Source organism: Halichoeres trimaculatus, unplaced genomic scaffold (assembly GCF_033239565.1).
Source record: "Halichoeres trimaculatus isolate MK-OKI-2021-1 unplaced genomic scaffold, fHalTri1.1 fHalTri1_scaffold_11, whole genome shotgun sequence".
NCBI classification, from domain to species: domain Eukaryota; kingdom Metazoa; phylum Chordata; class Actinopteri; order Labriformes; family Labridae; genus Halichoeres; species Halichoeres trimaculatus.
The window spans coordinates 8203652-8230918 of record NW_027437189.1 but is presented as its reverse complement, the minus strand read 5'-3'; the positions used below and the strand labels follow the sequence as shown (position 1 = coordinate 8230918).

The 27267-nt window shown below is 39.7% G+C and overlaps 1 protein-coding gene across 1 annotated transcript; it reads right to left on the bottom strand.

Moving 5' to 3' along the window:
- Positions 1 to 436: 436 nt before the first annotated feature.
- nr4a1 (nuclear receptor subfamily 4, group A, member 1) lies at positions 437 to 7753 on the bottom strand. The gene is made up of 7 exons (XM_074681635.1): positions 7675 to 7753; positions 5600 to 6380; positions 5370 to 5499; positions 5126 to 5289; positions 4836 to 5038; positions 3243 to 3421; positions 437 to 1402 (listed from the first exon to the last, which is right to left on the bottom strand). Exons 2-7 carry the CDS (start codon positions 6368 to 6370, stop codon positions 1146 to 1148), a joined length of 1704 nt encoding a protein of 567 aa, XP_074537736.1. The 5' UTR covers positions 6371 to 6380; positions 7675 to 7753; the 3' UTR covers positions 437 to 1145.
- Positions 7754 to 27267: the final 19514 nt, after the last annotated feature.

The following is a 27267-nucleotide window of genomic DNA, read 5'->3' as shown; positions in this document are numbered from 1 at the left end:
CCCTTCTATATCATCTATGAATAGTTTTTATTGTCCTGCAGACACGGGGCAGTTTTTTCCACAACTTTCACTTCGGCCACCATGTCCTCCTGACACATGCATGTTCACATGTGGCACTGTACAATGATGAAGTAGTCTGAGTCACTTGAGACAGGACTGGGAATTCCTCTGGCTTCTAAAAAGAGACCAGTATGCAACTGGGAGAGGGGTGGACAGGGGCATGTTTCAGCAGCATGCTCTGATGTGTGGTCATGAAAAAAAGGTTTAGGAGAGTGAGAGCTATCAGGCTGCTAGCAGAGTGGTTTACTCAGCATGGACTCACGATGCAGTAAAATGAGGGAGGTGTACAGCAATTCAAGATAAAGTTTTAAACTTTATTTCACATGTAACGTCAGTAAAATAGAATTTCATTGTATGTAAAAAGAACAAGCTCGTGTGGCATAACACCTTCTCATATTCAAAACAGTTTACAAACAAGATCAGTGTTTTCAACTGTACTGAGACACAGTATATTAGCTGCTCACTGTCACTTCATGATACATGAATGATACCTTTGACTATTTCTGTAGGTTTGACCTACTTTTTCTTATCACCAAACAAATATGGTGGCTTCAACATAAAGCAAACAAATTGTGGTTCTTTGAGATAATTTGCTTGCTATACACAAACATTTAACGCTTTGTTGGACATTTTATATGTAATTTACAGTCATGCAAATCACATCAAAACCTAAAATCAAAGAAAACATTGTGCTGACTTCTTGAAATGATGATGTTAGTTTCTTTTTTTGAGATGTAGCTGGTTGGAAAGAGCAATAATCCCTTATTTACATATTTTTCCATTATGGCACCTTGTTGTATGTAAACAGACACCTTTTGGTCCATGAGCTGGCTGACATAGTTTCCTCTGCAAAGTGCGCAATATCCTGGAAACACCAACAAGGAAGAGGAGGTTGTATTTACCCTCTTCTTGCTTCTTCAAGTTTTCACTTAGTAATTCAGAGGTAGCCCTTTTCCTCCAGGTATAAAATCCACCAAGTCTTTTTATTCTTCTCATGGTGTCGATAGAACCACCTGAAGTTTAAGTGCTCAGTCTGTTCTCTTTGGCTGCCAGTCAGCTCAGATTGTCAATCTCATTTCCCACACTCAAAAAGGAAGAGTGTCCAGGAAGATTTTGTCCACAATCGGAGGCGGTGGGACGAGATCTTCTAACTTAAGGTAAAAGATGCGCTGGAGGCCTTGAGTGCACAGAGTCCTGAGCTCGGGCAGCTTTCCGAGAAGTCTGGACAAATAGTTTGGCCGCACTGAGTCAGAGCCGCAGCTGGAGACGTGATCTTTGAGGCAGGTAATGAGCTGGTTCTGCATTTCCTCCACACGTCCTGGCTCCTTTAGACCATGTCGATCTGTGAAAGAAAATAAGACACAGATTGAGCTTTGTGCTTCAGTATTTCATGCCAGTAATGAAGAAAGGAAAGGTCTCTTGATCTTAAAGCTCCTGTTAGGAAAACTTGGTTTGTGTTCATTTTGGCGCCCCCTTGTGGACTCTTTCTTATCTTAAGGCTGTGTTATGCTTTCTGCCGGAACGTGACACACAGATAAGTTCTGCTAAAGAGAATGTGTGAGGCTTTTATGCTTTTTAACACCCTGCGCGGCATCCATTGGTGTCCAAACTGCAGGGGGCGGTGTTTCACAAACATACGCCTACCAGAGTACTAAACAAGAGGCAAAGAAGTTGTCCTTTGTTTACAACATGACACATCTGTCGCAGAGATTTTTCCAGGTTTTTTTAACCAATTTCTCTGCCAAGAGTGGCCGCAATTTCATGCCATGAATAATTTTACACTTGGTTATCACGGTGATCTCTGTGTGGAGAGTCATACAGGTTAGGGATAGACCGATTATCGGCTGGGCCGATTATCAGGACCAATATTTGACATTTTGAGGCATATCGGCATCGGCCTTTTTTTAATCTAACAGCCGATATGAAACCAATTCAAAACTGTGTTGTTTTGGCTCTGATGCTTCTCTGCCAGAATTTCTCCCTGTTACACGATAGAAGCCCTAGATGGTTGTTTAAAATCAGTCATCTAAAACCAAACACAAAATTAATTCAACTGCATTATATGCCTGTAAAAGGCAGCACAAACACAATTCTGTCCGGTTTTATTGCAGTTACATTGAAATTTTGGAAAACTTTATTTACTGTAGAAAACTTAGGCTTTTTATTTTTTTACGTTTTCATTCGACTTTATAAAACATGCTGCTAAGCCTGGGAGCTGTTTAATAAACATATGCTTGAAGGCATTTGTATGCACTTAAGTGTTGGAGTTTGTATTATTCAAAATTTTTTACATCAATATTTCCATTTTGACTGCAAATAAATATCAGCTTTCAAATATCGGTTATTGGCCCCCTTGCCTACCAATAATTGGTATCGGTATCGGCCCCAAAAAATCCATATCGGTCTATCTCTAATACAGATGCCTGTGTTTCTGCACTTTGAACACAAGGGATCCCCTTCTTCCGCCATCTTTTCCGCGCATCTTCGTTAGGCAGGTTAGAAATTTTTGAGTGTGCGCGGCGCAGAAATTTTCCGTGTGAAAGGAGCCACACAAGGGGGCGTAGGTGGGAAAATTACATCATCAGTCCGCACGAAGCCACACAGACGTGTCACGCATCAGCCTTTATTCTGTCCTGTCCTGTGTGATCCCTGCAGTCCAATGGGAAATCTCACCCTGCTACCCTGTTATGATTGTTAAATGTACCACTGTGAACTATTGCCATGGAGATGTAAGCGGCTGTCACAGCAGGGTGCTGCTAATCCTCTCATTTGACACCTATCTGTTGGCAGCATTTACAGGCCTTAAAAATAACTAAACTGAAATGATCAGTTTTGCGGCTGATGCTTTGGTGTCTCCTACAGAGGCATCCGTATTGATTTCAGTCTGTTTCATAACCAGCTTTAAAGTCCTCACAGGAGCTTTAAATGTAAATTTATATCCCCTTCATTGTGGCTATGTTTAGTCTGCTGTGATATACGGCCTCTTCTGTGTACTATATGTTTGGTCATGTTACATTTGAACACACACCTGTCCTGTTCTGTCAGTCTAGTGTTATATAACAGCCTTGTATTGTCTTCACAAATGCTGTTTCCTTTTGTGAACTTTGGTCATGGCTGAGTTGAAGGATCTGACTCTGGTTCGTCTACTTCTAGAAGTGTCAAATGTTGAATGAACTCCTTACCAGCGATGATGACAAGAGCTGCAAGACAGGAGAAGGAGGAGACGTCCAACTTCATGCGGTGCAGGCTTTGTGAAAACTCCAAGATGGAGTCGATCCAGTCCCCGAAACCTCGGACACACTGCGTTTTGTGAAGCACGGCACCGTTGCAGAAGATTAGCTTGTCTGTTTCAGGATCAGAGCTTAAAAAGAAGGACAGATAGTTTCAAAGTTAGAGTCATAAAGTTCAACGGAATTACATCTATGGAAAGTATGCTGACATGCTCACTGGTAACTTGGCTGTTTTACATTATATTCTAGTTTCAGGAATCTAGAGGTACCATTTCCTGGCTTGGAGTACTGAAAAATAAATCTAGATACTTATCTGGATTTCTGAACATCTAACAGATGGTTCATGCTGCGGTGGGGTGTACCAGGAAGCAGGATTTGTCCTTATTGAGATAACTATAGCGTAAATTTCTGGTTATTTATTTGGATGATTTACAGATTTGTGTGACAACCTCCGGTCTTAGAATATGAGACAATGCAGAAGTGCTAAAATCTGCTTTTTCTATCTGCTGTTTCTCAAGTGTCCACTTGAGGCTGGCTCCAAAACTACCGGATACCCACATACCAACAGCCAAAAAAAGCCATTTTCAAAACAGAAACTAACCTATTTACAGCCTGGTCTCCTGCCTGAACCGCTTACTTCACTATTGGCACACACTGTAGGGGGGTGAATTGTTTTCTAACTCAGCTGTTTAGAGGGTATTTAGATCACAAGCTCACCCAATCAGAGGCACAGCTCAGGTCATGTGACTGACAGGTGCCCTATAGCTCTACACAAAGCCTTTGCCACTACCAATATCCCTCCAATATGGCCGCGATTCCTGATTTACTTCATTTTCCATTTCAGAAGCAGACAGGTGACATTGGGGAGACTACATCCATGTTGTGTAACCAATTAACGAGAAGAAGATACTCTGAGTATGCTGAACTCTAATTGTGGTATAGGCTAAGGGTGCGGTTACACTGGACACCCATACTGTGCCGTACTCAGGCATGATTGGCCCTCCAAAGTGCCATTTCCCTACAGAAGTCCTCTGCAGTCACACTTTACAATATGAACCTGACCTAAGGCACACAGATGGCCCGCCTACGTCATTGTGAAGTGTCTGTTCATAAGTAGTGCTGTCTCATCAGTCAGCACAACGATGAACACAGAGAACACGGCTGTAACTTCAGTGACTTTTTGGCTTATGTCAAGTCATTTTGGTCCAACACAGCCCTCTAACATCCTCGCCGATAAAATGATTGTTGAGAGGAGTGGTCACAGTGATTGTATGGCATGGTTTACAAATCATGCCCTCGTTGCGTACCCATGCTTGTGCTCATGCATGAAGTGTACCATGCCAAAGCCATCCTGAAGGAGGGTACACTTGAAGTTACACTGGCCAAACAAACTGGCCTTTAGGATTGATGCATGCTTCGGCATGATGCAGATGGCTGGAGTGACCGCGCTCTTGAAATAAGATCAAGATCGAGTTAAGGCCTAAATCAAGCTACGAATGAGCATGTACATACAGTCGCAGAGCTTTTCTAGGTCTCCTTACTCACCGATACGCAAGACGCAAGATGAAGAGTTCCACAAAAGCAGATTCCAGCAAAAGCTCCTGATCTTCTCCGCAGAACTCAGAGAAACCTGGGATGCTCTTCGTCCACTTCCTGATGACCTCCATGGAGGCTGTGAGTAAGTCGTAAAACAGTTTGATGTCGCTTGCGTCTTCCTTCTGGTTTGGACTGACCTCTGTCTCTTTGTACTGAAAATGCAGACAGTAGAGATGTTACACATGATGTCAAAGTCGTTGTTAATTATTCCCAAAGAGTTGATTCCCAGTTTTATTTACCTTGGAGTAGTCCACTTTACCAACGCCGGGGTTTGAGTCAATGTGGGCCCTCACCAGTGAGGCGATCATGCTCACAGGAGACACAGCTGTTGTCACATCCTGGATGACTTTTGGCTTGGACGGTAGGCGGCCTCTACGTCCTTTCAAGCTATCAGTTCTCACGACTGGAAACATGAGGACACAGGCTGGTAGTTCGAGTTCAGCGTTACAAAGTTCTTCCAACATAAATCTGCATTCAACTCACCTTCTCTCACCATACCAACAGCTAGACACTTCTGGAAACGGCAGAACTGGCATCGATTGCGCCTCCTCTTGTCCACTGGGCAGTCCTTGTTGGCAAGGCAAACATACTTGGAATTCTTTTGGACAGTGCGCTGTAAAACAAAAAGAAGGGTTACCCTCAAAATAACTTTTAGGTAGATGACAGATTTTCTGCAACTTCATTGGAGCTGCAAGGATCAATAAGACTGTTACCTTGAAAAACCCTTTGCAACCCTCACAGGTTCGAACTCCATAGTGCTGACAGGAGGCGTTGTCCCCACACACAGCACAACAGCCATCGTTCCCACCTGGACTTTTCAACTTTGGGGATAAGCCTCCATCCATACGGTCAGAGCCTTCAAGACTTTGTGCTTGCTCCATCACCAAGGCAGGGAAGGTCAGTGCAGACGAGGGAGGGTGAGCCAAAGTGAAAGGATCCTGTGCTTGACCCAAATGAGACATATCCTCCACGGAACCTGAGCTGAAAGTGAAGAAAGAGGGCGCATGTGGTGCTGGTATCTCCTCTGTCCCCCAGAATCCTGGACTGGGCGAGTATGGCCCAAATGCTGAGTCCCAAGTGGCTGTGTGCTGGAACCCAGGGGTAGAAGGAGATGAGGTGGACGCGGGGCTGCCAAAGTAATCTGACCCAGCTGGGGATCCAGTCTCTTCAGGGTACGTTAGAGCAAACGCTCCGGGATAGCAACCATAGACCTGGAGGTTGTCCAGCTTGAATGGGGTCTCTTGGCTCAAGGATGCAGTAACGTGGGCAGGAGCTGCCGTAAACTGGCACGAATATGCATCAAATTCAGCCGCCTGAGAGTCCACAAGGGAGCTAATGCTTGGCAGAGGTGGAGCAGGGAGGTGGTCCCGCGGGTTGCTCATGTCGGCCGCCAGTTTGGAGCTAAAGTCTGTGTTTTGAAGCTCTGAGCTGCCAACGCTGTTCTCATAGGCCTGAGATCCATGCTGGGAGTGGATGCATGTCATGGCTGCAAGACTGAAAAGATGTTATCAGAAATGTTAGCACAAGTTTTTCTTCTCCAGTTTTTTTTTTTTAATCTATCTGACCCATTTCATACCCTAAAACTCTTTGCAAGTTTTCTCTGTACAGTTAAAGTGCTGTTCAATTGTATCAGCAGAAGTTTTTTCTGTGTTTTACTAAGCTTCAAAATAGGGCCTATACAGTTTATTTCAGCTTATATGCTCATGTGTATACTAAAGGAGGATTATATTTGATTTAGAAATTACATTCACTGGGGGGTGTGGTGCCTTCCATCCTAGTAACAACCTTAACAAATACATTTTAAGTTGCAATGAACTTCTTAAGCCTCCTTAATTTACAAGAAAGCACGACACCCTGTACCTGTGTATGGCTCCACTAATAAATCATGTTTCACATAGAATATTTACAAGATGTAGTTTGTAGTAAGTACTATGATCTACATACACGGTCCTTGTGGCCATCTTGTTGTTCAGACTTTCTCAATAGAAGTTCTAAAAGTTCTTTCACATGTTGCAGGTGTGAAAAATAGCATTTTTTTGTGTATCCATGGAATATTTCCCCAAAACTGCCAAGTAAGCAAGACAGATAAGAAAGTGATAGTTCTCCAAGCAAAGCACTCCATCGCCAAGTCCTGGAGATCTGTTACCAAACCAAGTTTGCAAGCCTGCTTTGCTTGTCTATCGCATATCCTTTCCCTCAAGAAACTTTCTTTTCTGATGAAAGGTAAACACTGAACATTTGAGAAGAAAAAAGAAAAAGGAAAAAAATAGAACAAAACATGCTGATAGGTCATAGTTCATCACTTGAAAGAGTGCAGAGCTGTGTCATAAATCTTTAGAGTGACTAATACGAACGATGCAGAAAAATTGCATTGCTGTAACTGCACTGTCTTGCACCTTACTTAAGTTTTGTCATTGTTGTTTGCTGTTGTTTTAATCTGTATAACGTTACAAAATAATGAAGGCATTTGTTTAGAAATAAATTTGATGATCTGCACATGCCAGTAGGGTACAGTGAGTTGGGTTAACTTTCAAACAGGCGTAGTGCCAACTATTACACGAGACACACTACAGATCGGAAGCATCCTACATGTGCACTTGTTTTGAAGAACTTTAATAAACTTAGAACCCATCTTATTTAAAATATTAATCAGATTATAATTTTGCCAAAATATGCCCGACAAATAAATAATAATGCTGTTTACATTCAGATTCACATCATTTTAAAAGTACAGACTTTAAAGTTAGACATTTTGGATAAAAATTTTAAAAACATAAATAAGTCTTACCTGTTTGACTCTTCTACATGTGTTTCAGTCAATACTCCACTAATAACAGTTCATCATCCTTTGAGCTGCCAAGCAAATCTGCACTCCCTGAGCTCTAAACTCCTCAACACATTTATAGTATGGGCTGTATTCTGTCCATGACGTAGGGAGAAGGTTTCCATACAGGGCCTGGCGGTGGGCGGGGAGATTTCCAGCCTTCAGCCAATCACGAAGCGCGTTCGAGAGAATAGACGTGTAATGACGCACTACGGGATTCCGTTGACGCGCATACAGTAGAGAACCGCAGCATTGTCCTCCCTCACCTCTCTCTCACACATACACGCCGACACAAAGCTAAATTAATCCGCATAAAACTGACTTAAATTTTTATTTCGGGTGGTATTAAGCTGACACAACGACAGCAGGCGTTGTGACAACTGCATTACACACTTCACACAAGTCCGTTTCTGCATTACGTTCTGCTGATAACATGGAAATATGGGTTACAAACAGGAAACAGTCGTGGTTCAGACGTTTGTTTTCTATTTATAGGGGTGCGTGAATGATTTATAATCTTTAGTTGAAAGTTTGTTTCATCTTATCTGACAAGTGTCATAGAAAATAAAAAAAAATACTGTACCTGTCACTTGCGAGAACAAAAGAGGATCAAAAATACTGTTAAACCAGCACAAAAATGGAAGAAGATGAGTTGAAAAGGGGACTTAAATGCTACATAGGCAGTGCTGTATAATGCTATTCTAGCAGCTTTAAAAAATATTTTAAAGCTTTTTGTGATTGTGAGTGAGATTTCTCCAAAATAATTGCTGATCATACAAACTTATGTGATAAAGGTCAGTGGTAATAATGATGATAATGTCATTGGAAATTTATTTCTTTTTGGTGCATGGCTAGTTCCTGTGATTTGATATTTTCATCATTATTATTATTTCATTGTATGGTCAAATTGTGTACTATCATATAGAGACAGATTTTGTTTGTTATGTCTTGTATTTTAGTGATTCTATGGATTACTTGATTTGTAACAGGTTTACTGCAGTTTTCTTTTGATTTTGCATGTTACATGTAGCCTGATTGTTAACATACTTTTTAAGATTGTGTATTAGGTTTTTTAATAATGCAATCTGTATTAATGATTACTGTACTGTACTAAAGATTTGAATGAGTAGTTGCTACCTTGGTAATGGGGATGCAAAAAAAAATCTCTAGTTCACATCTGTGTCCATTATTTGTTGCCTTCTGTTGTGAGATAAACTTAATGATGAATAATGGCAAAAATTAATTTGACTACCTTCCCACAGGGGCCTACCCTGACATGCATACAGACCCTAAAACTATTTCTAAGCCCACTTTTATGATGTGTTCATTGCACCTAAATGTCAGTCATAACACTATTGCAGACACACACGAAGAAGGGATTTTCATAATGTGCAGCAGAGGAAGCAGGCCACATACAGATGAGGTTGAAATCGTGTAATACTGTTCTTGTGGTCTAAGTAATTCAGCTGTTTGTCAGAGAGCCACCCTGTGATCCTTCAGTATGCTCCCTATCCAAGGTTGTCCTCTGAGGAGTGGGAGTGAGCCTTCAGGGTCGTCTTCATCAGCTTCAAGACAAAATTCTTGGTTGATTCAGCTTCTTGGCTCTTGGTGCATCATTTGCAGTCTCCCACTGAAGTGTTTTTGTTTTCTGTGAATGACTGGGCATTTGTGATGTCATGCCAACACTGGCTGGGCCTCTCTGAAGCATTGAAACTGATGTTATGTGATCTGCGTGCTCAAAAAAAAGGGCTCATTTTGTGACATCAGTAAAATCCTGAGCGCAGTTTCAGATGAAAGGAAATGACTCTGAGGATTTTGTAAAGGATTTTGTAAAAGGGCCAAAGTTGCAATGTGTGTGTATATGTGTGTGGGAAGATGGGAGAGTGGACACTGTCATACCACATGAACTAAATGCGGCCTTTATGTGCAGCAACTGCTCTCACGCACATGCACACACATGTACTTGTTATGCATTATAACATGTGAATGGCCAGAGCTCCACCCACCACCTGTTGCTCCTCCACAGGGCTATTTTTGAGCTGAGAAGATGTTTGTCATTGTAGAGAAATCCTCCCGGTTCTTCAGTCCAAACCTGCTGTACGCTGAGATTTCATCGGCTTAACATCCCATTAAAAACCCCAGGAGGACTGTGGGGGATCCATGAGGGAGATTAGCTTTGCAAGGATGCTGATAACTAAGTGTTTCAATCAGATAGACACAGCTGAGCTCTAATTCTGGACAAATACACTGTTAGTGTTAGTTTGCACATACAGTTTCATTCACATCATTCATTATATTATATCAAGCAGCCTTTATTTTTTTCTCTCATTCTGATATAACATGTGGTGCTATTTAAATGTCACGCTAACTATTAGCCTACTAGCTACCACCAGAGAAAAAAACAGTTAGCATTCAAACACCTCCAAGCTAGCATATTGGGGGGAAAAGGTAGTAACTAGGTTAAGATTCACAGCACAAGTTCTTTAGTTTACATCTAAATTAAAAAATAGAGGAACACTAACTTTAATTTCAAAATAAAGTAAGATACACATCTAGAAAAACTGTTAGCTAACTCCAGATTATAGGCATTGTTAGCACTTTACCACCATTGTTGTAGCTTATATTCCTTTAGTTTCTTTACTTGTGGCCGACATAACACCAGCTAGAAAGTTAATTTAAGCCATAAGGGCTTTGTACGAAGTGATAGTAAGTTTTATTTTAAGGCAAAATAACAACAAAAAAGCTCTTAGACACAAACAATTCCACAGCCAACTCAGCGCTCAACCACTATCATAGCCTAGCATAACATTAGCTTTTAAATTGCTCACTAAGAAGGAAATTTGTGGCTAAAAATTAATTAATTTGGCATCTACAGCAATATTTTGTATTATTAAGGCATCCACAAAAAGTTGTACAAGATTTCAGGCTTATCTTAGCCATTGTGATTAAATGCTAACGCTAGCAGTTACAGACTATAAAGGGTTTCATTAAAAGACTATTTTAACTTGGATTATGACCAGATATCCTGCCATTTGTTTCCATTTCTTTCTTTTATTGTGTTGCCGAACATTGTATAATACATTTAATTAAATTATTAAAGCCTAAACAAGTAATACAGTGCTTTAATTTAAAGCAGAGTATTGTGCTTTCTAGGATTCCTGCATGACAGATGCAGAATTTCAGCCCTGTGTTAAAGACTGCACTGCCAAAGACAATAATTACTTGAGGAACACATGTAATGGTCAAGCGTTTGTTGTTTACGTTAATCACATCAAGATGAATATGTTTTTAATTTTTCCTGATATATCAGATTTAAAGTTTTTCTATCAATCTGAAATATGTACCTCGACTCTGACTTGACGCTGCACAGAGATGATGAGAGTCCTGATGGAAACATCTATCTCTTCTCTCCACCTTTGAGCAGGTCTTTGTAAGGACTTGTAGTTAAATTTGTGCCTGACACCGCCTGTACCCTGCACCCCAAATATCAGTTCCACTAACAAATTCCAGTACAGGGCAGTCGGGTTCAGACAGGCCCCTTTGTGCCCACTGACTTCTTCATGCTGAGGGTCACCCTGATGGTTTTATGGGGTGTGCAGTGGGTGGATTGTTTGGATCTTCGTAATATGATATAAAGTCATGTGTGAATATGTACGTGAGGACATATGTGTATTTTTTATAGGTCATATTTCATATTTACTGTTTGTGGTACTTGTATACTCTTTAGATGTGGAGATACCTGAATGATAGGGAATGCATTTCAGATGGCATTATCAAAATACACCTGTCTCTCATAACTTACTCAAACCTGATAACATATAAATGATAAATCATTAATAGTAGACTATAACTCCATAAATGACCACAAAGTTTAATTAAAAAAAACGGTTGCTATTAAAACTGATTAATTTCTGTCTACTGGTGTCTGCAAAACCTGGGAGAAAAAATATCATCACATCACTCAAAGGTCTCCAGTGGGTGCTCCTCTAGGTTGAGATGTAGTTACTGTTAAGAAAGACATAATTTCTTAATTTCTCTGTTACCTGCATGAAAGCTCTATTCATTATTTCTGTGCACTTATTTACCAGTGTGATTCTCTGATTTTGCCTTGGTTTGTATTTTCCCAGGAGGGAAATTACTTGTGTGTTTTACAAAGCAGAAACAGTATTATCACACTAGCAATTGCACAATAAATGCATTTAAAGTATGGCTTCTGTCATGAAAGAGAAGTGAGAAATCTGAGAAAATGTGGGAAAAAATGAGAAAAAAAAAATATATATTTTTTATCCTCCCTTCATACCACAAACGGAAATAGGTTTCAATTGAGCAGAATTCATAGACCACGAAAAAGACATATTTGGAGAAGCTGCTGTGCCCATGACGAAAACATGACTGGGCCTCTCTGTGAGAGTCTTCCTCTTTTTTTTTTGTACCAAACACGTGAGATGCTTTCTATCGCTCCCACATTCCTCCTCCAGACTGAGGTCAGCACTGTCCTTATCAGGTTCCACTTTCCAGTCTCAAGTGAAAAGAGGATCCAGCATCATCACACATAAAGACATCTCATATTATACAGACAGATCACATGGTTATGGTCACACGCTCCATTCACCATCCTGTTGGACTTAATGGGTCTTATAAGAGAGATGCTGTTTTAGTATGCAGTGACAGCAGGTTGAAGATCATGTGCTGTGTGACAATTTATTGTCAGACACTTAAGTACAGAAGAAAGTGATACCCTTAACTTTACCTCTGTGGTCACTTCAGACTTCTCAGGTTTTGCTGATGTTAGCAACAAATAGAGGACAAACTGTTCAAGCTCCATCTGGTGGCAAAATGGGGTGCATAACAGGAATTTAAAGGCACAGTGTGCAGGGTTTTAGCTGACTTGGTAGAAACAGAACATAATATTCAAAGGCTGTTTGAATTAGTGGATATATAACAGAATATGACCATAATTTTGTTTATGTAAACTTTGAATGGACCTACATCAGTGACAGGTTTCATTTAACAGAATCCACCATCTCGGACAAGTATGTTTCTATGATAGCAGAGAATAGGCAAACTAGTAAAGGCCATATCTTTTTTAATTTTTCTTTTCTTTTTTTTCTTTTTTTATTTATTTTTATTTTTATTTTTTGCATTTTTTGTAAGGTGCCCAGTGAAGTGCATCAGTTGGCAAACCTAGAAGAAGGAGGAGGAGAAGGAGAAATGGATTGTTAAGTTGTAAAAACCTGGAAAAGTACAATATCTTCTAAATGAATGGTTTTAACAATGTAATTTAATAGCTGTTACTTTGGTTAGAATGATGTAAAGACCTAAAAAAAAAAAAAAAAAGAAAGAAAGAAAGAAAGAAAGAAAGAAAGAAAGAAAGAAAGAAAGAAAGAAAGAAAAAGGAAATAAAAAGACCCCTGACTGTTTAACTCACTTCCACTTTATGATATACCTTTCAAAGGTACAACCATGCAGCTAAAAGTGCTTCACAAACAGACACCAAAAAAACAGCTCTTGGTAAAAAAAATAATTATCATAATAACTGGTGAAATAAAAACCTATTATACCTTGAATCAGTTTTGGCATTTCAGTAAAACAATAAAAAGCATAACACAGCCTTTAATATCGGTGCTTTTTCTGCTGTGACAAGTCCCAGTTTTCTTTTGCATTAAAGCAAAATTTCCATCAAGGCACACATACATATGTTCTATTTGGATCTGCAATAAAAGATAATTAGATTAACTTTGTTTAGGAAATATCCTCAACTAAAATATGATTCACCACTCCGGTGTCAAATTAGGTGTTAAAGAACAAGTTAATGGAAAAGTGAACCATAAAAGTAAAGAGCTTTGAAGCTTTCTTTGACAACTCTTTTATTTTTTCTTTTTAAGTATTATTCTTAACTCTGTCTAAAAAGGCTACACAGCCCTGCTCCTTAAGAAAAAAAGCTTTTTCATAATCTCAAAATTTGCCTGACAGTGTGAACAGCACTCAGACACACACAGAAACAAAGTATGCAAAGGGATTCACCACTAGAGGGCAGCAGCATCTCTTTATTATTGATTGCATGGACAGGTCAGTGCTTTTCCTTCTTGTTTAAAAAAATGTTTTTTGATTGTGGTTGTATTATGGCTCACTAACAACTGTTGATTAATTTTGATAATAAATGGTTATTTGGTTAATCATAGGCTTGTGAATAATTCTCAGAAGAAAAAAAATACAAGTAAATAAATAAATATAAAATAAAGAAGCAAATAACAGGAATTGATAAGGAAAAACTTGTTGCGTACTACTTAACAGTGAATTTTTTTATTTATTTTTTATTTTATTTTATTTTATTTTTTGGACATAAGATTAAAGTGAAATCTCTGTCAAAGACAGAAAAAAATACAAAACAAAACAAACTGACATTATCTAATCACATATTCGAAAAGGAATGGGATGAAGTAAAAACTTATTACAAATATACATTATCATATACTAGAACAAAACACATCTGGAGAGTCACATAATGTATTACTTTGTGAACTGAAAATTATCATCTGATACATATAACGTATGTTAAATGCAACATAAAGGTGTTGATTCTAAATTTTAATCAACAAAATGAAGATACAATGAAGAGTCTAAAACCTTCACAGAGTTGCACATTTCAAGTAGCATCTACTTGTGGATAAACTGTTAAAATCTCAGAAGTAGCTGTACCTTTCAGTGGCAGAGTTGGAGCTTTGAACCAGCAGCTCCACATTTAATATTCAGTACCTCGTGTTGAACTGGACCTTAGTGTTGGACAACAACTTCACTTCCAGCTTACATTAAACCAAAATGACGCAGACCCGGCTCTGCTGTCATCAGAGATTTCATCACAGCATATTTTGAATAATGAGCTCTGTCTTCATGCTTGTCTTTGTCACCAGAGAGCACAAAATCTGCTCTGTCGTCCGTTTGTAGGTCACAAGAATGTCCCCCTTTGAGTCCTCCTACCCTCACATTCCTCCCTCATCTACTGCCCACATAAACTGGGCCACACACACTGGGCTGGACCGGCAGTAGGTTCATTATGAGGCCCAGTGATGGGTAGTCCATGGGCACGAACAGTTTCAGGTGCAAACTATTGAGTTTAAATCACTGAAACAAACAGTAGAGGAACAAATACTCACATCATGTACTTTTTAGCAATGCTTTCAAACTGTTTATTTTGATTTTGTGACAAAAGTTATACAGAAAATTGACGGAAGTTATGCTAGCTAGCTGAATGTGGTGCGACAGCAAGCTGCTGGTTAGCAAACTGAAAGCTAGCTAGCTATTTTTTTTTTAAACACGAAAGGGCTCTTTTATCTTTTTGTATTTTAGTAGATCATGCTATCAAGCTAGATTAATAGCTGCAGGCTAATGAATATACTATTTCTTTCAAGTACTTGACAAAGTGAAGAAAGCTGAAACAGAGGTAGGCTAGCTTCTAGCTTCGTGCTAGCAGTAGAAACAAAGCATAGTATACCAATACAATAACGTAAGATTGCTGAATTTATGGATTCATGGATTAGGCTAAAAAATGTGCCAGAAACATTTTAAGTAGACATATTCATTAAGGAAAATTACTGCTGTGGCAAATATTTCATTCAGTTTTTGAATTTAAAAAGTTTTAATGAATGAATTGATTTGATTTTTTTTTTTTTTTAAAGGGAAGCTAGATTTTTTTAACTTAATTGCTTTACAATTTTTACAATTGCAAGGCACCTCCCTGTTGGTTGTGGCTGCCTGTTGCAGTAGCTCTCTCTTCTTTGTCCGTTTCTTGTAATTTTTTCGTCTCTTTTTCGGCATTTTTGTATTTGGAGTTGATCATTACTTTGCATGGCTCGTTTATTGGTTGTGGACACCAAACTGGTTTTGTCTTGGGTGATATTTTTACTATTTTTGCTCCTGTGTTTGTCTGGAGCTCCAACATGTAACCTTGGCCACATTGTTTGCCAGTAGCATGTCAATGCTAACTGGTGCAAGGCCTGATGTTTCCCCACAAGGTGAGGAGAAGGAGGTGAGGACGACCTGCTGGTACTGAGGTGTGAGCTAAGAAGTGATGACATTGACCTGTCCTTCCATCCATTGTTATTTGGAACATAAGATCTATCCCCAATAAGATGGACAAGCTAGCTGTGCTAACCCAGCAACAGGGGGAATACCAGAAGGCAGAGTAGCATCATGCTATTCAGAAACATGGCTAACAGAGCTAACACTAGACATGAACACCACATTGGAAGAACTTCACCTGCTGTGAGCAGACAGGATCCAGGAGACAGAGACTGAACAGACTGCTGAAGAAGCTCAGTCCTGGACCCTGTGGAGGTGGAGGCTGGCTGACTGGAGAATGATGGACAAGCTGTCATCATTTATTTTCTTATGGACCTTTTTGTACTTTCTATACACTTTCTTCCTTCTGTTTTCTTGATTGCTGCTGTGACTCCTGAATTTCCCCTCAGGGATAAATTCAGTATTTTCTATTCTAGAGTTGTTGATCTCCTCCATAGGGCCACACAAGAAGTATTGGATGGGCTGGATTACTTTATACTGATACTTTGTCCACAGGGGGCGCCAGAGTCAAAACAAAGTGAACATGTCCCACATGCAGGAGCTGGAAGTACTGTACTCAAACTTATTTGTCCACCTCTCAGACTTCAGATCTAAGGTCACAGGAAGCACCTCTAGTTGAATTCACACCTAAGTTTGTGTCTTTGTCTTTGGTTTTCTGGGTAATTTCTTGTGGTTGTGGTCATTTCCCCACCACGGGATTCTTTTTTCCAAGGTCCCACAGGAAAACAACCAGGATGCATTGCACAAAACCTAAAACACTTGGTCATTCCAGAAAGCCAGGAGTCAGCACTGAACACCTCCAGGAACTCTCCGCAGCCTGCATCTCTCCACGGGCTTGCACGCCGCCTGCTGTGGGCTGCTTTGTTTTGATTCCTCTCCAGGCCTGGGACAGCCGCCATCAGTGACTCACTCGTTTTGGCTCTTGGCTGACTTTGGCTCCTCTTCATCCTTAAACTTTTTTTTTTCTTCAATGAATTTCCTCTTGTTTTTTCCAGATACAGTCCACGGACGACGTAGTGGTGTTATTGTCTCAAAGTTTCCTGGACCTGTTCAAGGTCAGGAGCGGGCTGTTTAAGAGAAAGCAGAGGGACTTTATAGAGAGTTCTGTGTGCTCTGGGGTTGATTGCACTGATGCAAGTGAAATCCCCAAACAATACAAAGCCTGGCTTGTCAGTATTGAACAGGGATTCAGAAAATTTGTGGAGGGTGAAAGAGAAATGTCAGCTGTTAAAACCACAGCTGCCATTCATCTGGAAATGGATAATAGCTTTGCCCCAATGTGCTTATGTTTGGTCTCTTTGCAGATCACAGTGAATTCCCCGGTCTCATCAGCATGCAGAGTACAGTCGCTGTCTGTTTTTGGCACTGAATTCAGCCCAAAAAGCTGCTCTGGTACTGCATGATGAAACAGTGAGTCATATGAAAATTACAAGTCTAAAGGTGTTAAAGATTTAACAGAGGGAGAAGTTTTGGGTGTCAAAACTTTAGCTCTAAAACAACTGAACATGCTGTGAAAAACATGTTATGTAATCATAGGATCTAAAACCATAAGTAGAAAGAAGAACAAGAAGTGGACAAGAAGCCACAAACTGACTAGACAGACAAACATCCTCATTTTCTAACAATCAAGATAATGTCTTGATCTGTTTTAAGAGGATGATATCACAACTTTCAGAACGTCTTTCGCTAACGTCTTTCTGGCGTGTCAAAGTCCCCTCAGACAACAAAATAAAAAAATTAATCATGTGGCATGTAAAATGAAGTGTGAGTGTGGCTCATCACAACCGCAAATGAGTCATTTCTACCTCCTTGGATTGCGAGTGAATGACTTTGAAGATGTATGTGTGTGGGCAGAGAGGCAGTGCGTTTGAAAAGTGTGAAATGAAACGTGTCTGTGTAGATTGTAGCCACATGTCAAAGAAATAAGATTTATTATTGAGCTTCTAAGGCAATAAAATCATTTCAGACTAAACCTCACATCAGCTTTGGGACAGTTTTAATGTTATTGGACATCCACGAATGAAAACATGATGTCATTTTCCTCAGAACAGAGATACGGCAGGTAATTGCTATCATAATGTTTTCTGGGAACACGGTACAGTATCTCTGGACTCCATCCTTTCTGTTTCCAGGAGCTGGCTCTTGAAAAACCCCAATGAGTCAACTTCCTCTCTCTTGGACAAACAGGCAGCTCACAGCATTCCTGAAGCTCCAGCTCTGCAGCTTTCAGACCTGCATGCTGGTTTCATTTGGGAGATGAAGATAATATGCTTCACTCCGCTGTGCTGTTCTGACAGTGAGGACGTGGTGGTCGCATTCGTTAAGAGTACCCTGGAAAGAAAAAGAAAGACGTCAGAACAGGCGGATCCAGAGCATTTCCCCTCAGACAGGAAGACGTTACTGTCGCCGCTCTCTTTCTGTCACTGTGGATGGGAGAAGATCTGCATGTAACTCTGGATAGCAGCAGAAGCGTATGGTTTAAGTGGGACTTTTTTATGTGACAAAGAGATGCTACATTAAAACATTTAGAGTCATACCGTCAGGGAAATGGTTTTAAGCTCCAGCAGCGCTGCGACTACAGTTATCACCCCATGACACTTCCTGCCATTGTATGTCAGGACTTTCTCTGTCTTCGCCTGTACACTCTGTCCACAAACTTACAGCTTTCAGAGGTTTTATATAACCACGTTTTACCTTTGGATTTATAGGGAAGTAAAAGGTTATGAGTCTTGTGATGGTGTAGCTAAATACAAGTTATCATTTATTTTTCTGATTCCCTTATATTTGATATTTATTACTAATACTCTCCAAGCAAGTTATTTAGAATTTATGCCAATGAAATCCTAGGCTTATGAGAGTGTTAAACAGTGTTTATTTTAAATTACAGCAAACCATAATTTATTCAAGCTCCTGTTAGGATAACTAGAAATACTGACACCTCTCTATGAGCTCAGATTGGTAAAAAAAAAAACAGCAGAAAGATAGTTGACTTTGATAAAGCTGTTTTTTAATAGACAACAGGTTGGAAGTTTTCATCAGAAAAAGATTAGGAACAACTTCAGAGATATCAATTTGTACACAGGGTGCTCCAAAATCCACATACTTACAGAGTTAGTATGTGCTTTCAAACTACTATTGAATCTATATATATATATATATATATATATATATATATATATATATATATATATATATATATATATATATATATATATATATATATATATATATATATATATATATATATATATGTGTGTGTGTGTGTGTGTGTGTGTGTGTGTTTGTGTGTGTGTGTGTGTGTGTGTGTGTGTGTATGTAAAATGATGGAAAATTGATAAATTGATAGCAAATTATTAAGTAGAGGAGGTGGGTATGAATAAGATTAACTTCCACTCACTCCTTTACGGATATTTGATTTATTTGATCACTTGATATGTTTATTGCTTTATTTTCAATGCATTTGGCTTCTATAGAGTATTATTTTTTGCTTTTTTTATTGTAATACATTTTTATTACTATTATTGTTATTGTTATTATTTTTTCGAAAAAACTCACTCACATCACCAAGACCGGTCGGGCTCCCCACACCCAGTCTGTCTGCTCTTAACAGCAAGGCCATCCACCGCATCGCAACCACAACAGAACAGGATATTACACACTCAACCAGTACCTCACTCCACTGCCCTCAGGGTGCAGATACAGGACGATAAGGTGCAATAAGGTTTGCCTTGGGAAGAGCTTCATCCCCGCAGCTATTGCTACTCTGAATGACAGGCCACGCTGACTGTATATGTGTTTTGTGGTGTAACTTGTGCTGTGAAAATGAATTTCCCCCTTGGGGACAATATATCTAATCTAATCTAAATCTAAAAGAAACTTGCCTTCTATTTCTACTACCACTACTATGCTTATTAGTAATTTTTTTTTCTCAATATGATCAGATTTTTTTAGCTAGCTGGCTAACATATCTGTTGTCTAGTTCTTGATAAAACTGCCATTATCGTAGGCAGGCTAACTTAATGTGTGAATGTCGTAAGTCAGTGACTGGTTAGCATTAGCTTCTTACTCCAAAACAAGCTACCTTTGTTTTCATTTATTTATTTGTTTATTTAGTATCCATCAACTGGCATGTTGTTTTCATACAAAGGACACTGAGTTGCCTTGTGTATGAAATTTGCTTGATCCATAAAGTTACCTTGTCTTGCCAAACATACTGCAACAGCCCAATGTGTCTCAGTTAGAGAAATCAGCTACAGAAAGGATGTGAACCCCAAAACTTAATCACGAGTCTACACGAGGTACAAAAAGAGAAACGTGGCGAAAATTTAAAAAAAAGAAAAGAAAAGAAAGAAACGCACAGGAAACTGCGCTGGAAACAAAACAGCGCAATTGGCCCTTATCAGCTACTGTATTATTGAGCTAAAGACCAGAGTTTTTTAGGTTCCTTTTTTCACTTCAAGTGGGATACTCTTGTTATTGGTTGTTTTTATTAAACAACTTCCAAACAGCCATAAAATATTGGTATGGTGTCCAAAGATAGTGAGAACACAGATTGTCTCCTGAGCAGCACTACAATGAAAACCTCATATTTTTTGCTTGACAGCATGTTAGCCAAATTACAGTGTTATTAAAGACTTCTTTTGGACATTTTTTAAAAATATTTTTTATTTATTTTTCAAATGTGACAGTTTCTCTAAAAATTAGTTGGAGCGGTTTTCTTCTTATCAAAGTCCTTTTATGTTTTGGATGCGAATGTTGAAGTTAGCAAACAAACTAGCTAGTGTACAAAGTAGATTTTTTTTAGCTAGCTTCTCCCAAACAAGGCATAAAGTATTATGAGGCTGAAAATAATGAGTCAACATTGACAACTGTCATCTGAGGTGAGATCTATAAAAATAAGAATCTATACCTTAGCAGGGTTCAAATACTTGTATAGTGTTAGAAAAGAGCAGTCCACGCGGATGTTGGTGTGTGTTTGAGTAAAAGGATGGATCAGAGAGTAGACGCAGCAGGTGGTTCCTTATCTGACTTTTTGTTCTCCAGCACCATAAAACCATTATGAAAAACGGGAACCTGTTCAACAACTTAACGTTGGATCTGTGGGCTGTTACACACCAACTGCAGACACACGCGAGCTGTGCAAACAACTTTTACATGTTTGACAACCTGAGGAAACCATCAGTTGGCTCTAAGTGAAGTAAACAGCCTAAAACATTTAACACGAACTCAGATATAACACTTAAAGTCTAACAAAAGATAGAACAAAAGGATATTTATTAATTCAGCTGGATGTTAGTAGCATTCACAAACAGCTGTTCCTGAGATGTGGCATTAAAGCTGAACAGTCATGACTAAGTGACATTTGAGCTGTAAAAGGAGAAAAAGGAGATTCAGTGACACAGACATTTACACCTGTCACAGGAAAGAAGTCTACGAGCATGAGTGTGTGCACGTCAGCATGGTTGGTGGGTGGGAGAGGTTATTTGAGGTCTTACAATGAAACTGTAGATTACCCAGTGAAGAGGTTATGATAGGAAGTGGCTGCTATAACTGATCATAGCAATAAAAATCGCAGATAACGGTAAGAAAAATGTGCAATGTAGCTCACTAATGGGTGCCATAAAATCTGATACTTGTGGTAAAGAATTTTGAAGAGTGGGGAAAATGGGACCGTTGTGGAGAAAGCAGCGTGGAAACATCTCTGTGGTCGTGGCCAGCTGGGTCTTAAGGTTGGAGGTTCAATACTAGATCCTGCTGTGCATGTGCTGAAGTGTTTTTATGCAGGACGCTTACCCCAAACTCCCCCTGTGGCTCTGCCATTGGCAGGTGAGTAGGAGTAGAATAGGATAAATGTGAACGGGTGAATGTGACTTGCAATGTTAAAGCATTTCAAGTTGTCTGAAGACTATAGAAAGTGCTTCATAGACACAGTCCATTTACCATTTAGTTGAGTGAATAATACATAATAAAGTGTCTTTATGGATGCACTGCCTTGTGAGATGCACATTTAGTGGAAAAATCATTTAATGCAGAACACCTGTGTTCATTAAGGGCAGATAACATAATGTGCTAATGTGGACGTCTGCTTAGTGGAGAAAACATAGCACAATGCCCAGTTAATGGCTAAAGGTGGTACAGCAGTGCCCCCTAGGATGAAAATTCAATGAATAAAATGCACCACTAACTGGAAAGCACAACTAATGGAGAAAACCAAATGCACAGCCAACATGGTGTAAGCTCAGTGGAGAAAACACAGAACCCATCCGTATAGGATTCCTGTTTAAGTGGCAAAGGCTTAATATACTTCCCTCTAAGGTGCCTCTTAGTGGAGAAAACATAAAGTATGCACCCAAAGATTTCTATCCAGGGTGGAGCAAATGTCATAGAATAGAATAGAATAGAATAGAATAGAATAGAATAGAATAGAATAGAATAGAAAATACTTTATTTATCCCTGAGGGGAAATTCAGGAGTCACAGCAGCAATCAAGTAAGCAAAAGTAAGAAAGTGTATAGAGAGTGCAAAAATGTCCACAAAAAAATAGATGACGACATCCCGTCGACCACTCGTCCACCACTCTCCAGCCCGTCCAGTCTCCACCTCCACAGGGTTCAGGACTAAGCCTTCCCAGCAGTCTGTTCAGTCTCTGTCTCCTGGATCCTGTCTGCTCACAGCAGGCGAAGCTCCTCCAATGTGGTGCCGGCGTCCGATGTCAGCTCCGTCAGCCACGTCCGTGAACAGCACGATGCCACTCTGCCCTCCGGCAGCCCCTCTGCCGCTGGGTTAGCACAGCTAGCTCGTCCATCCCACCGGAGATAGATCCCACGTCTCCAACAACGACGAATGGAAGGACAGGTCCATGTCGTCACCTCCCAGCTCACACCCAAGAACCCTCATATACTCTACCTAGGATTCCCATTCAATAAATGAACTGCAACCTTGGTTACTCATTCAGTGCATTACGCACTGTCTTTTTGGATGCCTACCTTGAGGAGAAAACATATGGCACCAATAACGTACATTTAGCAGGCAAAGCAAAATGTATTGCCCTCTCGGATGCCCACTCAGTGGAGAATGTAATGGGCTGTCAACATGGATGTCAATTCACTGGAGAAAACACAGTGACCCATCTTCTGGGAAACCTATTTTGCAGCAAAAGCTTGGTGCACTGCACTCCTAGTCACTTCTAGTAGAGAAAACATAGTACACTTTCCCTAGGTTTCCTTTTTAGTGGAGAAAACATAATGCACTGCAACTTGGACACTCATTCACTAAAGAAAGAATAATGCACTACCCTCTAATATACTTCTTCGAAAGAAAAAAAAGCACTACGACACATGCAGTACTCCTTCTTTCTCTAAGACACATATTGGTGGAGAAAACATGTACTTTCCCCTGGGATGCCCACTAAATAGAGAGACAAGGATCCACTGCTTCCTCTAGGATGCCCACTTAGTGGAGAAAACATAATGCACTGCACCCTTTGATACTCATTTATTGAAGAAAGCATGATGCACTGTCTCCTAAAATGTCTCTTAGTGGAGAAAACATGGCACACTCTACTTAAGATGACAGTATAGTGGAAAAAACACAGTACACTGCCATCTGGGATCCTCCTATTGTGGAGAAAACTATTCAATTAGTGGAGAAAACATTAAGCCCTCTGACAAGGCAACCAGAGACCAGAGGCATAGAGATTCTCATATTTAAACTTTTCACAATAAAGGTCAGTTGATCTCTTAAAATTTAGCAACTGTTAATATTTTTCAAACCAGTGCTTGTTACAGCCACTTTGAGCATATTTTTCTGTGTAGAAGTAGATACTAGTGACACAGTCGGCTTAGATTATTATTCATTCAAAGCTCAGGCTGCAAAGACTTAGCTCTAATAATCTTCTCCATCAGATCTGTCTGTGGCTGTATCAGATTGCGGAGATGTCTGGCAGCATTTGCCATTTAACAAAAACCACTTTTTATCAGATTCTGTTTCAAATGTTGCTTGAAACTGCTCGGTGGATGAACCATGCACGATATGACACCCTTATTTTTTCAAGATGAGGTCTTCTGGGCTCAAATCAGCGAGAGTTGCACAAAAACAAACAAAAATAGTGAAATCTTCATCTTCTGTAAAACATCCACAACTTTGGCAGGAGTTGGTGTTTGGGACTACTTGTCTCTGTAAGCTTCTATTTTTGTCTCCTAATGAATCTTTTTAACTGACTGTTAACTGAATGTGTTTTCAGTTTCACACATACACTAAAACTTTTTATTAACTACATCCAGGGGTCAGTAAAACATGCAGCTGTCCACTTCCTACACTAAGGGCCTCTGACTGTATTACTGAGCTGTCCAGTAACAAGCTGTGAGATGGAAATTATGTGCAGCAGCTTCAGGAAAGAGGCTGTAAAAACCACAATATAACCTTTATGCTATCACCTCACTGCTGCTAGTGCTGCTGGGAAACCAAGGCTTTATCTTAGATACAGATTGCAAGGTGTTAATTTGCATCAATCATTAAAGTGTTCATCCTCTTTGCATCAGATGTTGCAATCCCTCTCAGTTGTTTCTTTGTGCAAAACTTTCTGTCTCTTTAACATTGTAGTTGCATTAACAATCTTTAATTTGTAGCATTTGACCTTAAAATCTTGCTTGAATCAAGACCCGTTTTCTCTCTGGTTAGTCATCCTTATTTCATTGTGAGTTACTTTTGTTTTCTTTTAGTCAAACACAAATTCAGGATAGCAAATATTGAGATTATAAGAAGCATATGATGCTGTTTTCCATTTCAAACCTGACAGTCAGCTCTTGGCTCGTTGTCTTATCTTTATGGTGGATTTCCGGCACATTCGACACCCACATCCTGCGCCCTGACAGCCCGCTCAGGCTCCTATCCCTTTATCAGACACAAACTGCCACACAGGCCGCCATGCCTTACAACAAGAAAACTTCCTTTTTTGATATTTGTCTTTAGACATGTTGGTATGTTGCGTGCGACTGAACTTTGAGGTTTTGTCTGGTGTTGTTTCTGCACACACACTGTATCTTAAAAAAGAAACGCAGGCATCCTGACACTTCTTATTTAACCATCATGCACATGCGCTGATCCACGAGTGGGACCCGAGACATAAACGGCCTATCAGAAGCATGACGCATGCTGTGTTTGAGAAATTACTCTCTGGTCTGAGCGGTTACACCACAGTTGCTCCCCTTTGTTCCACAGGTCGTTCTGCTTCCTCTTCACTGAGTTTGTTTCTCATCAGGAGGCGTTTACACAACTGCACCAGTACGACACTGGTGTCTCAGACTGAAAATCCAGTGGTTAAGGCTGACAAAGAGTTGGATAAAGTTTGAGATACTTCTGAAGTTCAGAAGAAATTGAGCGCAGAATTTAAATGAGTTTGTTCCCAGAGGAGCTGAGTTGTGATGTCTGCCCACTGAAGGAACTGAATGATTGACTATGTTAGCAGCACAAAGTTTAGGGGAACAAAAGGTCGGGAGCAGATGTTTGTCACAAAGAGGATAAAATGCAGCCGTGATGGATTTCTTTGGTGGAGAGGCAGTTTGGCTGAAGTGTCTTTAGAAAGGACTTTTGTTGTTGCAAAAGCAGAATGATCAGAAAAAAAATCTGTATTCATCTTCAAATCTTTGTCATGTTTTTCTACCAGCACTCAAAGGCTCTTTGGGGACTTTTAAGTGATGTTGAAATTGACTCACTGTGATTTATCTGCTTGTTAATAATCCACGATTTAAAACAAGATTATCAGCGCCAAAATTACCTATTTCTAAATGCTGTTACTCAGTATCTGTACTTGGACTGAAGGTCCCTGTATATGTCTATATGTGGTCTGTTCAAACTTGAGAGTCTATCAATAAAATGAAGAGTGAAGTTACATTAGCTCTGCTTGGTGAGGTTGGAGTCGGTAGATGTGCACATATAGCCGGTTACTAAACCACAGTACAAACAGAGTTTACAAAGTTTTTATGTTCTCACATTTCACACAATAGCACTACGTCAAAACAAATACAGACATTACCTTGTTGCTTTATAGTCTGCAAAAAGTTGTGCTGAAAAAAAGAAAAGTTATTAGTCCGTTCATTTACTTCCAAAACAAATGTATGCCTTGGTAAGAGTCATGTCTTTATGGTTCGATATATTTTTACTCGGAACTGGGAAGTCGGGAGAGGGAATGACGTCATCTGACAGTTAAAGGGTTCCAGTTTCCAAGTTAGAAAAACTTGCCATACAGTAATATGTCCAAATATAAACATCAAATAATACTGTATGTACGGCTGATTTATTGTGACAAACACTGGACAGAAATTCTAAAATTAACAGATTATATCAAGAGCTTAATTACTGTTACTGCTTAATTGCACCCAGGCCAGCCATCTTTGATTGTAAACTCGAGGATGGTGTGGATGCCCCAACTTCCCAGTCGGAAAGTTGAGCCTTCACACTTGGGACTCAGAAATTCCAACTTCCGAGTACAAATGGAACGCACCATAACAACAGATGGTTGATGGTGCTCATGGGAAATGGAGTCTTTGTCCTGAAAAGACACTACCAATTCTGACCAAAGGTGTCACTGCAATCAACACCACACAGATAGTCCTTCCAGCACCTTTAAGCACTCAAGTGTTACAACTATAGACTGTGTAATAAATGGACGTAGTGTCTGTGATGTCACCCATCTGTTTCTGATGCAGAGTAATAAAGCCTGTCATCGGCAGAGTTCATATTTCGTATTGGAAATGCTGACCTAATAGGCGGGCTTTGAGTCTCCTCACTAAAACAATTTTTGAATGAGGCAGTGAATTCGTTTTTAATGCCATGAGTCATGTTAAAGTGCCGCTTTTTGCAGCTCCGCATAGGCTTCATTTTTTAACCGGATGTTGCCCCTTGGTTAAACTTGGTTGCAACTCTGTGGTCGTATCTTTTCATAGTTTTGTGGGGGTTTTTAAAGACTTTGGGCAGGATTTATCTTTTAGATGGGTATAATGACTAGCATGTTGGGCTTTTTTTTTTAACATCTTACAATACAAAAATATTGCTCCTCAAAGCTGATAAGCATAAAAATGATGAATATGTTTTTTGTACTTGCATTTGATGTGACCAAACAAACACTTCTTTTAACTATCCCAAAAATAAAAAAAGAGATTTTCAGGATTTAGAGCAGGAATTTGACTTTGATCTCTTATAATATTTTTTAGAACATCAAAAGAAAACCTTATATGAAGTCTTTCTCAAAGCTGTAAAAAAGTTTCACCAAAAATAGAAAGAGAAAACTGCTCAACAGAGAGTCTAATTTCTGTCTGCAGTTCAAACATTCTGCTGCCCAGACAAAACAAACCCAGCTCCTAATGAATCAACAGAGGCCTTTTAGCAGCAGGGCGACGTCCCCTTAAACTAACCTCCCACAGGGGTAATTACTGAACTGCACCCTCCTTGTTTGGGCTCTGTGGCTCTGCCTGTTAGAGG

Excerpts from the sequence above, each read along its gene's own strand:
- nr4a1 (XM_074681635.1), bottom strand. The coding sequence starts at position 6,370 with ATGACATGCATCCACTCCCAGCATGGATCTCAGGCCTATGAGAACAGC. Across the intron at positions 5,500-5,599 it reads GTTGCAAAGGGTTTTTCAAG|CGCACTGTCCAAAAGAATTC; the intron begins GTAACAGTCTTA and ends TTTGTTTTACAG. Across the intron at positions 5,290-5,369 it reads TGTTGGTATGGTGAGAGAAG|TCGTGAGAACTGATAGCTTG; the intron begins GTGAGTTGAATG and ends TCATGTTTCCAG.